This window comes from Geotrypetes seraphini, chromosome 1 (genome assembly GCF_902459505.1).
Source record: "Geotrypetes seraphini chromosome 1, aGeoSer1.1, whole genome shotgun sequence".
In the NCBI taxonomy this organism is placed as follows: Eukaryota; Metazoa; Chordata; class Amphibia; order Gymnophiona; family Dermophiidae; genus Geotrypetes; species Geotrypetes seraphini.
In genome coordinates, this window is record NC_047084.1 from 288,317,404 (window position 1) to 288,332,526 (window position 15,123).

Sequence of the window (15,123 nt, forward strand, 5' to 3'; positions counted from 1 at the left end):
CCCTTCTCCCTTCCCCCCTGTCCCCCATTGTCCAGCAGTACCCCTTCTCCCTTCCCCCCCTGTCCAGCAGTACCCCTTCTCCTTTCCCTGCTCCCCTTGTCCAGCAGTACCTGGTGCACACTGGGCAAGAAGAGAAGCTCCAGCGTCGGCGTCAGCTGACTAGCAACTTCCTCCAGCCGCATTGTATGCCGGGACTCCTTCCTTCTCTTATCTGCTGGATACGTGAAAGAAGGAGTCCCAGCATACGATGCAGCTGCAGGAAGTTGCTAGTCAGCTGATGTCGAAGCTGGAGCTTCTCTTCCTGTCCAGTGTGCGAGATCGTGCCGGCGTCAGCTGACTTGCAACTGCCTGCTGCCGTCGCGTATGCCGGGACTCCTGCCTTCGCATATCCGGCAGATATGCGAAGGCAGGAGTCCCAGCATATGCGACGGCAGCAGGCAGTTGCCCAGATTGCAATTTCAGGTACTAGACCGTGGGCCGCAGAATAGCAGCCAGGAGGCCATGAGTTCGAGACCGCTGCAGTAGTGTATGTATTTAATAGACTAATTTAATATATTTTGACTAACTTTTGAGATCTAGTATTCTCTTTCTCAGATCATAAACAAAAGGGCCCTTTTATTAAAAGGTATTAAGCCCTAATGCACACACAGCAAGCAAGCACATTAAAGCATTCTGCAGCAATTTCCCCTTTTCCATTCATTAACCATGAGTTATTAAAAAAAAAACCAACAGAGTAAACATAGAAATAGACGGCAGATAAGGGCCAGGGCCCATCTAGTCTGCCCACCCCATTGACCCTCCCCTACCTTTCTCTGTGAATAGATCTCACGTGTCTATCCCATTTGGCCTTAAAATCAGGCACGCTGCTGGCCTCAATAACCTGAAGTGGAAGACTATTCCAGCGATCAACCACCCTTTCAGTGAAAAAGAATTTCCTGGTGTCCCCGTGCAGTTTCCCACCCCTGATTTTCCACGGATGCCCCCTTGTTGACACGGGACCCTTGAAAAAGAAGATATCTTCTTCCACCTCGATGCGGCCCGTGAGATACTTGAATGTCTCGATCATGTCACCCCTCTCTCTGCGTTCCTCGAGTGAGTACAGCTGCAACTTATCCAGCCGTTCCTCGTACGGGAGATCCTTGAGTCCCGAGACCATCCGGGTGGCCATTCTCTGGACCGACTCCAGTCTCATCTCATCCTTACGGTAATGCGGCTTCCAGAATTGCACACAGTATTCCAGGTGGGGCCTCACCATGGATCTATACAATTGCATAATGACTTCAGGCTTACGGCTGACGAAACTCCTGCGTATGCAACCTATGATTTGCCTTGCCTTGGATGAAGCTTGCTCCACTTGATTGGCAGTCTTCATGTTCTCACTGACGATCAGTAAGAGGGTGTTGTTTTGTCAGCCTCTTTGCTTTTTGAAATGGTTAATTAGCACAGGTTCCTAAAGAAGGATGTAATCCGAAACTGTGTCCAGTTGAACCTTTTGGCGATTTCATTTTCAAGCAGCAAGTTATCGCCACGCTTTTGGATTCGAGTCCTGATACTGTTTGGGAGTTGCATGGATCTTCAGATCTCCTATTGAGATAAGTTTTTTCTTTCTAATATCAGTTTGGACTGTGCAGTCATACGTTAGTTTCACAAACTATGCCAATGTAACATTATGATGGTTTACACGGTTTTGGTGTTTTTGTTTTTTTTTACTGTATTAATTTGACACTAATTTGTACTCACACGGAAGATTCTATGATGGTTAGATGTGTGGTCTAGGCTACACATGGATTATAGTATTGAACGTTTAATCGTTTATTTGACTACATAATCCTACACTGAGGTCTTCCTATCACTAATAATTTAATAATTTATATATTATATTTTTTAGAAAGGCCTTTCATTTTGTTGCGATGCACAGTTCGTTGAATACTTCCTTTATAGAGCTCATTTTATTTTCCTAGTTATATTATTGTTCTATATAAACTCGGGTTTGGTTAACCTTGATATTTCTAGGATAAGCAGCATAAAATCTGTTTTACTCTTTTGGGGTCTTGTCAGATACTTGTGACCTGTGTTGGCCACTGTTGGAAACAGAATATTGGGCTTGATAAACCTTCGGTTTGTCCCAGTACGGCAATGCTTATGTTCTTATGTTCATAAATTAAGGAATGTTATAATCTATATGAGTGACATGCTCTATTCAAACTCTGCCCTCCTGCTTGCTCACAGTGAAAGTATGTTCCGTGAAACTTATGCATTCATTTTCTTGCTTTTTGGATTTTTATAAATATGCAAAAAGTCATACATTTTTTCTGCCTAAAACTACTGGTTCCTTATAAAAGTACCCCCTAATAATGGCCACAAACTTAACAGTGATGATTATTTATTCGTCATTTACTATGCTGCTAAAACTGACTTGCAGGACCGTGTGGTTTACAGCTTAAATTCACAACAGGAAATGAACTCCATTGATAGGAAAGAAATCATAATCATGTAGAGATTATTCTCCACAAACAAATATAATTTAGTGTATTCCAACATGACCTCGAAGTTCTCATCTCGAGCATCTGCACTTTGCATACTGGGGCTGGAATAACTTCAAAGGAGACAGCTAAGAGCTGAGTTAAAAGGTCATATTTTCAGGCTGGAGCTCTTTTTGACACTGGCACTGGGACAATTTCTGAGCTATTAAAGAGCTGAAACACTCATGCTGAAAGTTCAGATGAAATTTAAGAGCATCATAAAAGAGATAAACTTGGTTATAAAAAGCAATATATTGTATTTAATGGACCCTTTTACACAGACAAAAAGATAATGGATAAGCTTCTACAGTATTTTACGTATATCAATTAGTCAGTTTTCTAAAGAGCTTATTCCATAATTGTTTACTTGTATCATGTGTATGTGGAAAATACTTATGAAATGTGGCTGAACCTTAATATATTAAAACCCTCTTTTATTAAGCCATGATAGAGGTTTTTACTGCAGCTCGGGGTGTTAAATACTCTGATGCTGCTCCGACGCTCCTAGGAATTCTATGAGAGTCGGAGCAGCGTCGGAGCATTTAGGGCTCCTTTTACTAAGGTGCGATAGCGTTTTTAGCGCACGCAAAAAATTAGCACGCACTAGCTGAAAAATTCCCACCTGCTTAAAAGGAGGCGGTAGCGGCTAGCGCGTGCGGCAATTTAGCGCACGCTATTCCATGCGTTAAGGACCTTTGTAAAAGGAGCCCTTAGTGTTACGAGCTGCGGTATAAAACATCTATCATGGCTTAGTAAAAAAAAAAAAAAAGGGGGAGGGGATAAGTGCACTAAAATGTATTTTAGACTTGTGGGATTCTGAACTAGTAATTGATGTTTGAGGATACAGAGTGTAGTTGCTGGCTCACCTGAGGCTTTGTAGAGTTCTTTAAGCGTCCCCTGGGGTTGTTCAATCTGATGAACAGTCAGATCCACAGTACCTCCTCCACAGTCAGCTACTATGTACCGATCACCTTCAAAGAAAACATGGGAGAAGGAATTTGATCAACAATTGGTAGACATTGGGTAATTGGGCAGCATAGTGTTATTAGTGCATGTAAACCATCAATATGAAAAAGGAATGTGTGCCTTGTCAGCCTTAACAAGAGGGATGAACATCAAGAGCATAGTCCACATGAAATAAAGACAAGGAGTTGGCGGCAGTCAGTGTTGACGAACCGCAGATGTCCGCTGGAGAAATGTATTGAAACAACCTGAACATACTGTGTCGAGTCATTTCAATAAATTTCTGCAGTGGACATCTGTGGTTCTTTGACATTTTCCTTGTGTTTTCTGAACAGGTCTTGACAGCTATGCAAACTGAAAGAACTACCAGCTCTGCAAAAGTGTCTACTGTCTATCATAGTTATTTCTGTGCTCCTCTTCATGCTTTGTTTTATTAATATAGCTGGTTTAAAAAAACAATAACAACAACAAAAAAAAGTTTGGACAAGTTCCTGGAGGAAAAGTTCATAATCTGCTGTTGAGACAGACATGGGGGAAGCCACTGCTTGCCTTGGATTGGTGGCAATGAATGCTGCTACTATTTGGGCTTTTGCCAGATACTTGTGACCTGGATTGGCTTCCGTGAAGACGGGGTACTGGGCTAGATGGACCATTGGTCTGACCCAGTAAGGCTTTTCTTATGTTTTTATTTCTGGCCATGTTAAGCAGCGCAGTGAATAAAAGTTTAGATGGTATGAAGGACAAACGTTAGCCCAACGGTATATTAGCACCTCACTCCATGATGAAAAGAAACGGGGATCACGTTGGAGTTAATTTGATTTTAGTTGTCGTATAGTAATTTTAAGCAATTCAATTTACTGTACTATTTTCTAACTTTTTCCATCCATCTAATCTAACCAATTTCTGCTTTTATCCCACAGTTTTTACTTGTTATGTTTCATTTTTTAACGAACTGTAAACCGAGTCGAGCTCCTTAGGGAGTAGATTCGGTATATAAAATGTAGATTAGATTAGATTAGAATGAGGTGGTGCTGCAAGACAAGTGCATTGCTTCTCATTCCATATATTAAAAATAGAAACTAAATAGATTAAAAGTACGAACTGAATAATGAGCAGCAGAAGATTACAGTGAATAGTAAGTATTCAAGTATAAAGAACAGCGCAGTAGTTACAAACAAGGATCAATGAGGATTGTAGCTACCTAGGTGGTAATCTGAAGATCCCTTTACCTAACATATGCGATCTGTGTTGCTAACATGGGTGTGAATGTATTTATTTCTGTACAGCATTTGACTGGTGTTATGTCTGAATTCCCCATAAGACCCATAGCTGGTACATTTGCTGAGAAACTCTGCCTTGTTACTTGGATTTTGGGAACAAGGTCACTATACCTCTCGAATCAGAGGGTTAGGCTATCCTGTGCTGTAACCCATAAATAACTCCCAACTATTGAGACAGGAAGGAATTTATAACTTGTTTTTCATAGAAGCAATGAGTACTACAATTCTCGGTTCCTGTGCAAAGCAAATCAGATAGTATTGATTGGCCCTCTTGATGCCCTTTGGACGCTCTGCTTATCTTCATATGTGGATCATAACATGCTGTCACTTAGATTTCAAGAGGGAGGCTTTGATGGAGCTGAATACCTATAGTTCTATTCCAACTTGTAGGAATGAACTTATTGCGTCCGCTGGAATAATGCACCATCTATATCACGGTGTTCCGCAGGACTCTGTCCTTGGCACGATTATCTTTAACCTATTCTCAGCACCTCTAGGTACAGTCCCTTGGCTACACATCCTTCAATGCCAATTCTATTTATTTTAAACATTTATGAGTCGCTGTACAAAACATTTACATCCACAGTTTCAAGCACAAACAACCATTATAAAATGCAGAAAACTAAAAAGTCAATCTTCCCCACAAATTTCCTTAATACAGAATTCTTTAAATCTAAAACAAATAATAACCACTTAGAGAAAGGCGTCCACAAATAATTGTGTGGTTTTTTTTAAACATTTTCTTAAAAGACATATGATCTTTGCTTAATCTCATTTTGCCTGGAATTGAATTCCAGCAATTCTTACCGGCAAGTGAGAAAATAGATCTTCTAGATTTAACATAACGAATCCCTTTTTCTTTTAAATTGATGAGCAACATCCCAATGATATCCAGCTCTTAGTGGTCTTAGATTCCAATGAAATGGGCAGGGACAGGGACAGCAACAAAACTCATGGAGACAGACATGGGGGAAGCCACTGCTTGCCCTGTATCGGTAGCTTGGAATGTTATTACTCCTTGGGTTTTGGCCAGGTACCAGGGTCTTGGATTGGCCACCATGAGAATGGGCTTGATGGTCTGACCTAGTAAGGCTGTTCTTATGTTCTTAACATATACATGAAGAAAAAAACTACATCAAAAGCTGAAAAGGAATCTCAAATCTCTAGACTCCAGGCCTCCATTTCCCAGATCATGTACAGTATTATGAAATATGGCCAGAGCCATCTTTAATTGTGTTTCAACATAGAGGAGGGAGCTTTGAATACAAGGGTTTAGCCAGCACTCAACTGGTTGATACCATACAAACAAGACTAGTATACATAGGGAAGAGTCCACTGTGATTGGAAGCAGACTTGGAAAGTGTAGAAACTGTGACATACATGGAGAAAAGTAAAGATAGATAAAAGAACACATTATTTTACTATTTTTGGGATTGCCAGATATTGGCTGCTTTTGGAAACAGAATACTGGGATTGAAGGACCTTCACTTTGTCCCAGTACTGCTATGCTTATGGATTTGTGAATTCATACCCTTTGATCTACTTTGTGCTTTATCTGGGCCATACATTTTGTTAGTTCTCTATTCACTAGGGACTAATAGCATAGTAACAAGGGGGCAAAAGGCAGTTTGCCCTGGGTGTTGTCTTAGTGGAGACACCGGCACCTCTCCTCCTCTCTTCCCTCCCCCCGGCCCTTCCCCACCCCTCCCCTGCTGCGTGCACAGCTTCCCTTCCCCCGTGCCTCTAACTATTTGCCGATGCGAGCAGCAGCTCCATCCTGCTGCTCACGCCGTCCTCAGCTCTCCCTCTGAAGTTACTTCCTGGTTGCGGGGCCAGGAAGTGACATCAGAAGGAGAACTGAGGCCAGTGTGAGCAGCAGGTTGGCAATGCTGCTCACACTGGCGAAGTTAAAGAGGGATGGGGAAGAGAAGGTGTGCACATGCATAGCAGGGGGTGGAGAAAAGAGCGGGACGCCACAACCCTTGGCACCTCCCACATTTGCCACACCACTACTCGGGATGAGCTGCTGTTTGAAACAAATGCTATATGCCAGTAATAGCACACCCTCTTCTTAAAGTGTGCATACCATGTGCACAGTAATGCCGGCTTCCAGTTTAGGTGAAGATATGACATCATAACATCACACCTAACTTCTGGGAATGCCCCAGATCCACTACTCCTATTATTTATCATTTCTATAGCGTAGGGTTGCCAAATTTCCTCTTTGAAAAAAGAGGAAGCCTGGCCCCAACCCATTCTACCCCCAGTCCCGTCCCATTCCGCCTCCAGCTCTGCCCCATTCCTCCCTCAGCCCTGCCCCCACATGAACCTCCTCAAGCTTGAAGGCCACAGTTGGAAGCTTTCACACATGCATGGACATCAATGCAATGACATCACATGCATGCGCGCATGCGTATGACATCATCACGGTGATGGCCGCGCATGTGCAAAGGCTTCCAGATACAGCCTCCGAGCTCAGGATTTCCAAAACCTGGACAAACTGCCTTGTTTTGGAAATCTCTCTGGCGCCTGGACAATCCCTACTATAGCACTGCTAGACATACACAGTGCTGTACACTAAACACATATGAGACAGTCCCTGCTCAACAGAGCTTTACAATTAGACAAGACAGACAAACAAAACAAATATGGAATTAGGGAATTACTTTACTGATCTGCCCTTACTCCTCCCATAGCTATACCCATTTAGAGTTGAGCACTATGAAATTTAGATCTAGATTTTATAGAATAATGACCAGGGCAGATGTGTATGCAAATCCAAATTGTTACCAATTAACTCCAATTTTTGATTGTTGATGCCTTGTTGACTAATTAATTTGTGCACACATCTGCCTTAGGTGTTCAAATTTAGACCATCTGTATAGAGTCTAGGGGATATTGTGCACTTTTCTCCCCTAGAGCACATGCACATACTATCAGTCATATGTGAACCATTGCACACGTGCATCTTATTGGGAAAGAGTACACACTCTTCCCAAATTCTGTATATGGCTCCTTAAGTTGTGCACGCAAATTGGTGCACACAGCTGATTTGCGCGCACTACTTAATTGTTTAGCAAGCCTAATCAGCACCATTAATTGCCAATTAACACCTGCTAATTGGCGCAAATTAGTATTAATTAGATGTCACGCACACAACTTGGTGGGCGCATTCTATAAAGTGGTGTGCATTATTTCCAGTATGTGAATCTGAAAACGAGGTGTGGCCATGGGAGGAGCCTAGGCAGTTCATGGGTGTTCCTAAAATTTATGCACACTGTTATAGAATACACCCGATCCACGCACAACGTAGATGCAGGTATTTAGACCTGGTTTGCCTTTGCCTAAATGGGCATGCCTAAAATGGGCATGCCAATCAGGAGCTGCGTGTCAACGCAGCTCCAGATTGGTGAGGCCCGACTTTAGTACAGGAAGAGGCGGTCGGAGCATACCGCGAGTGATTTCCTTCACTCGCCAGCGCTCCGGCTGCCCTCTCCTGCCCGGTCATTCATGGTCAAAAAATACCGCGAATGACCGGGACCGTGAATCACAGACTGCAAATTCGCGGGGGATCACTGTATAGAATCATGCTTAGCAGAAGTGTGTGTCATAACTTTTAGGCATGCCCATTTAGGCTGCCCTCTCCTGTCTCCCCTGCTAAAAACTGTATTCGCGGTTTTTCCAACATTCACAGGGGTTCCTGGAACGGAATCCCCATGAATATTGGGGGAGTACTGTACATGGCAAGTGATTTTTATAGAATCATGCTAAATGCCGCTCTAGTCAGTGCCAGTTTTTGTACTATATATAGAATCAGGTCCACTGTGTGCAAAGAAGGTATACTTTTAATCATATTTGCTGGAAACGGGAAAAATTCCAAATGAAACGACAATTATCTGGGTGCCCAGCTCTATTGTTCACAACACACCTGCACTTGTATCATTCTAGTTGCTATGTATAACTTGTGAAAACAAAAACAGCTTGCCCTGCTTCTCTCTTTCCTTTTTTATATTCCTCTTTATTACATTTGGTTTTTTTAAATTCAATTATCATATTACATCCAACAACATAACTGAATGTCAGGAAATGCAAACATTAGAAGAAAACAAATCAAAATATAATTAGGGAGTCTTAACCAAAAGGTAAAACTAGGCTCTAATTAGTCCCCCTGGAGCAAGAACAGGAAAGAAATTCTAAATAACAGTAAAAAATAAACAGCAAAGTAGGTTGAAAGTTGCCCTCTGCAGCCAACTAGTATTAAGTTGTTACAATATTACCTCCAAGGTTATAATGCAAGATACAAGAAAACTCAACAGCTGCTTCTGCTCAAAAAAAAACCAATAAGTATGATCAAAGTCACAAAGTTTCTATAGGGAAATTTCAAAATGAAGACTGTGCCCAGGGCTAGAACTCTAGGTTTCAGCCCCAAGAACTCTTTACACCTCTTATGCATATCCCTAGAAAATTCAGAAATAACTTGAGGATTCCATAAACAGCAAAGACATTACCCTTCTCCCTCCGTATTCGCAGTGGATACGTTTTATGTACCTAACGGTTGACTCATTAATGCCATAGTGTCGAGCAACAGCGGAAGAGGACTTTACTCTCTGAAGCATATCCAATAATTCAACCTTTTCTTGTAAGGTCTTCATTTTTTTTTCCCTTTTGGGAGCACTTTCAATAGCACTTGAAATTTTGCGCTTTGTAGCCATGGCAGGAGACCTGACCTGTTCCTGAAGGAGAGGCAATATCCCAGATACATTAGTGCTTTTGGCTGGCAAGCAGCGATTCACAATGCTTTTGGCAGGCAAGCAGCGATTCACAATGCTTTTGGCAGGCAAGCAGCGATTCACAATGCTTTTGGCAGGTAAGCAGCGATTCGCAATGCTTTTGGCAGGCAAGCAGTGATTCAAAATGCTTTTGGCAGGCAAGCAGCGACTCACAATGCTTTTGGCAGGCAAGCAGTGATTCAAGAGCTTTTAGAGCTTTAAGCATTCAAGCAGCAATTCAGAAAGCTTTAAGCAGGCAAGCGATTTTCTCCATGCATGCTGGGAAGCAGCATTTCACTCTATGGATGCTGGGAAGCAGCGTTTTTCACTGTGCACAATGTGAACCAGCGATTTTCAGGGTGAAAGTTTTGAAACTTCGATTTTGTAGGAAAAAGCATGGAAGCAGAGTGAATTTTGGTAAACACTAAACTTTTTTTTTTTTATAGTACAGCAAAAGTAAAGGAACTTTAATCATGATGCAATCACCCAACAAAAAAATGCGAATATGTGAAACCGCGAGTGGCGAAACCGCGAATACGGAAGGAGAAGTGTACACACAAATACTCATATAACCCAAGAATATTGGGACTGATATTCAAAGCAATTTAAGCAGGCAATTTAAGCAGGCCCATTTAAATTGCCTGTGGCTGTCTAACCCCACCCCCCACCCCCAATATTCATCAGCACTAAACTGGGCAGTGCCACTTACTCCCCCCTTTCGCACAGCCGTGCTAGTGACTGCTGCTGCAATAATAACTCCGATGTCCATCGGGAATTAATGGACGTCAGAGTGTTTGCTAGCGTGGCTTTGTAAAAGAAGCCCTTAATACTGGCTCTGACCACCCATTAAAAAAATGGGCAGATTAGGGGCTGTATAGGGGTGACATGAGGGAGGAGCCAGCAATATTCAACGCTGGCACCCACATAGCTATGTGGGGGCTGCTGTCAGAAAGAAAAACCCTCTTTCCCATCTCCATCTCCCCATCCTGTGCCATGTAGAAGCTCCCTACCTCCCCAGAATGTCACTCTCCCCCTGCAGTCTAAGTAAGCTCCCTTGGTACTACCTTTGCTCCCTGATGGTTCAGTGGGGAATTGAGGGCGGGAAAGAGACTCTGTTGCTCCTGCCTCATGTGGCTGGCTTGAGAAAATGGCTTCTGCTCCCAACTGGATCACCAGGGAGCAAAGGTAGGCCCAGGAAGGCTTAGGTTAGGGGGCAAGGGAAGGAGGGGGGGGGGGCTTTTTGCAGAGTTAGGAGGCAAATTGTAGGCACTACAAAAAAAATAAAATCATAAATGTTATGTGGCCTCCATAACTGTCTTATGTAGCCCCAGCTGAATATTGGCCAGGACCTGCATAGCCTCTGGCGGCCATTGTGGGACAATTTAGCCATGGATATGCTGGGCTGATGCCTGCATATTGTCCAGCACTGAAAATGTGGGGCTAAATTAGCTAGCGACGGTCAGTGTTTAAGAAATCACTGACCCACCACCAGCTGCATATTGGCCAGATTATTTTAATCCATCTCGAAGGCAAAAGTAGCAACCAGTGTTGTCCTTTCAGTTATTACTTTCAAAAATCTTTCCAAACAAGTAACTCCTATATCCTTCTATTCTACCAGATGCCTCAGAGCCAGAATCTAATATTCCAAGAACTCTTTAAAATATTTCTTGAACATATCAACAGGAGATAGCAAGGGGGATGCAGAAAATAAATCTCAAATTGTTTCTGCTTCAGCTGCTTCTCCATCTATTCCATTTCCAGGTATAGATCTCTCTATCCTAGGCTATATTATTCCCCAAACTCTGAAGGTTCTCCATCTTCTGTTCCAGAACCAACCCTCTGGAAGCCTGCTTTTCTAGCCCCTGAGATTGAACCCCCAATATCTGTTTGAAATCATCCAGAATAAGTCACTATGGGGGATTGCAAGCTTTGAATGATATCCCAAAAGGAATTCATAGCTACAACTGTAGGTCTTGCTAAGATTACAAGGTCTATCCCAGAAGCACTGACCTCACATCCTGGAGCTGCTCCACTTTTACCAGCTAATGCTGGACATTGATTTCCTGAGTCAAATACTGAATCCCAAGGATGGGACTCAGGAGTGCAAGTTCTTGCTCTGAATTCTCCAATGCCTTTTGGAGTACTTTCAGTTCTTAGCAGTGCTAGTCTTTGCATGGGGCTGGAAGAAGCCACATTGATACTATGGTCATCTAGAGTTTCCACCAATCCTACTGAAGCAACAGGCATAACTTTAGCACTCTGCACTGCAAAATTCTTTCAGCATCAATTGCCCTGTTCCACAGGCAATTGCCTTTTTCTTCCCCATCACAACATGAGAAGGAATCTCCCATCCCCGAATTAGCAAAGAAGTCACCGGATTGGCAGGGCTCAGAGCATTACAACCATCTCCAACACCAACTTGGTTCTCCTCCCATTTTTATTAGAGTTTGACTGTTAGCAGGACAAAGTGGAAACTAGTACTCTTCTTGTCCAGATTCTCATGGCCCAACTTCCAAATAAAAGGCAAGATAAAATCTAAATGAAAGGAATAAGAAGAAAGTGAAGAGAAGATATCTGGATTAATGGACTGTGTAAGAACTTTTGAATCAGTGGGGGACCTGACATTTCCAAGTTTCACATATTATCATTTGCTCTATAGATGTTCTTTGCCTAATGGAGATAGCAGCTATTTCTGCCTTCCAATCAGCTTCTAGGGGGACTGCTTGTAAAGTCCAGTGTTTCAGTTTGCTCCTGATCGTTGAGGTTTGTGCAGGGAAGAAGAATTTTTTCTGGTGTTTACTTACAGTACAAATGTCCAAAAAGTCTTGGAGAGCACAACCCTCGAGGTCCACCTTGTTAATTCAGAGCCCAGTGCATGACCATAATATCTGCAAGTCAATGCAAGCCTTTAAGAAATATGTACATCATCCCATCTCCTATTGACATCACCAGTGATTATGCTGAAGTCTGCAAGCTCCACTTTGAAAAGCTTCTCAGATGCCTGCTACCATTGATGGTTAAACTTTAAATCAGGGTGGATAAAAATTGATATTTTTTAAAATCAATAAAATCAGATTTTTTAAAAAAAATTTAAATCAGATTTATTAAAATTAAATGCTTTTTTTTTGCAGAAAAATCTGTCTAAAGATAATTTTCTATTTAAGATACATTATAGTCCAAAAGTTATTCATCAAGAAATAAGGTATAGTTTTTAATTATGTAGCATGAGGCTGTATACTCATGCAATTTTTCTTTCTAGAAGATATTATCACAGATGGTTGGTTTTGCATTTCTCAAAACTGTGAATTTGTGTCTGCAGAGATAACATGCTTCTTCTTCATAGCAAAAATATTATAAAATTGCACAAGGAGGGAGTGGCAAGCAGTAATAAAGAAAGTGAAACCTTTTGAGCAGAATGTTCCACAAGTCTTGAGATCTTTCGGTATATAGCCTGAGGTTTATCATATTTTCTCCTTGGTAGGAAAAACCTATAATGGCAGCAGGCTGTAAAAGAGACCCAATTTGGGAATATTTTAATGAAGTCCCTCTACATATGGGTAAGGCTAGCATGCATGCAAAATGCAAACACTGCAACAAAGAAATGCAAGGCCTGGTAGCCTGAATGAAACAACATCTTGAGAAGTGCTTTGATGAAGATAACAAAATGAACATGTTTGACCAGGCAGGATCTACTGATTTAACCATATTTCTTAGAGTGCCTTGAGAAATTGTCATATTTCAGCACAAATATATTTGATTTTATTTTTGCATGTTACCGTCATTTTGACATAGTTGTTATGAAGAAATAAAGAGTTGAAAGAAGCAAATATTCCTTTTTTGGGCAGAACTGAGTGGCAGAGAAAACTATGATTTAAATCAGGTCTTTCTGACTAGTGATTTAAATCAACCCCACCCTGCTTTAAATTATACTAGATTTACATGGGCTTCTTTAATGCTCCAGACTGAGTTGTCTTTCTCTTGACGCACCACCATTGCATTTTGACCTAATTATCTTTTCCACTGTAGGATCAGCAGAAGGGATACGAGAGAAATTTATAAAATGATTAGTGGAGTGGAATAGTTAACCCCCTCTTTTACTAAGCCTGATAGCAGAGGCTGATATGTTAAATGCTCAGATGCCCCTTAGGGATTGAATGGGTGTCATTGCATTTGCTGCACAGCACTCACTCCTGCAGCTTAGTAAAAGGAGGTCTAAATAAGGATTGTTTAACCTTTCAAACAATATTAAAACAAGAAGATATTCTATGAAACTAACCACAAATAGGTCCTTTCAAAGAGTCCTCATAGACAGATATGGAATCCTCCAACTCTTTTACTGGCTTATGGATTTTTTTTAAAAAGGAGATGTTCCAAACCTTTTTTAAACCCTGCTAAGCTAATTGCTTTTACTACATTCTCTGGCAATGAATTCCAGAGTTTAATTACACATTGAAAGAAGAAATATTTTCTCTGGTTTGTTTTAAACCTACTTAGTAGCTTCATTGCATGCCTCCTAGTCCTAGTATTTTTAGAAAAAGTAAACAAGCGATTCACATCTACCCTTTCCATTCTGCATAATATTTTATAGACCTCTATCATATCTCCCCTGAGCCATGTCTTTTCCAAGCTTTCTTAGCTGCTGTCACCACACACAGATTTTTCCCAAAAGAGATAATCTTGTACAGAGTATGTTCTCAAGTAGTCCAAGTCCTGAGAGGGGTTACTTTTTCCTTGTTTCTTTGGCTTGAGAGTTAAGTTGCTCTAAATAACAGGCTGAGGAGTGGGTAAAACCTATTTACTTTACATTCACTTCACAGTGGACACAAATGCAAAAAATTCAATGGAGCCTTCACATAAAACACAAACTGTACTAGACCCAAAGGCTGAGCCCTAGAAACACAGCGGACAATTCTATAACTGGGCACTAGCATTTAGGTGCTTAAATTATGTGAATGGTGCACATATTCTATTGAACAATGAAATAGATTTATGTTTACTTTGTATAATTCCTGTGTTTCTGAAATAAATGAATAATACCTTTTGAGGGGAGGTGGGGGGTGGAGAGAGAACGTGAATAATGAGAAGAAATGGGCAGGAAGGCTAAGGGGATATTAATATTTTAAAGGTAAAACAAAGCAACATACAGTATAAGCACTTAGTCTGTTCTACAATGATCATAAATGTATTTTGCTCACTGGATTTATCATAGCAATTTATCCAGCCCCAGAGCTCACTGAACTGGTTTTATATTCTCCAAGCACAGAGAAGTAAACTTTGGCTGGTATAAGAAATCATTTTCCAAACTTTCATTTATAATAATTTGAGCCACCTTCTTCGAAGTTCACAGGTAAACAAATTTGTCTTTTTCTAACCCAACTTTGGAGGACTTTTGCATGTGTCCATTTCCTCACCTGCCTGCATTTCTGACCAGAGCTCTCCCATCCCGGACTCGACCAGAAATGTTCTGCTATGCCTGGACCGCCGCAGCTGCTCTCTCGCTGAAGAAGAAAGAAAAAAAATATTTTATAAAACTAGTAACTTTTTTCATGGAATAGTACTGTATGTATATGTGAGGGGGTGCCGAAAAGT

General features: G+C 41.4%; 1 protein-coding gene across 3 annotated transcripts in view; it reads right to left on the reverse strand.

Moving 5' to 3' along the window:
• The window catches only part of HSPA12B (heat shock protein family A (Hsp70) member 12B), a 178,322-nt gene that overhangs the window by 46,117 nt on the left and 117,082 nt on the right, over positions 1–15,123 (reverse strand). For all 3 annotated transcript variants that reach the window (XM_033953251.1, XM_033953254.1, XM_033953259.1), the window contains 2 exons: positions 14,946–15,032; positions 3,389–3,493 (listed from right to left, as the gene is read on the reverse strand). In XM_033953251.1, coding sequence (XP_033809142.1) covers positions 3,389–3,493; positions 14,946–15,032 — 192 coding nt within the window. The remainder of the gene's footprint in view (positions 1–3,388; positions 3,494–14,945; positions 15,033–15,123) is intronic.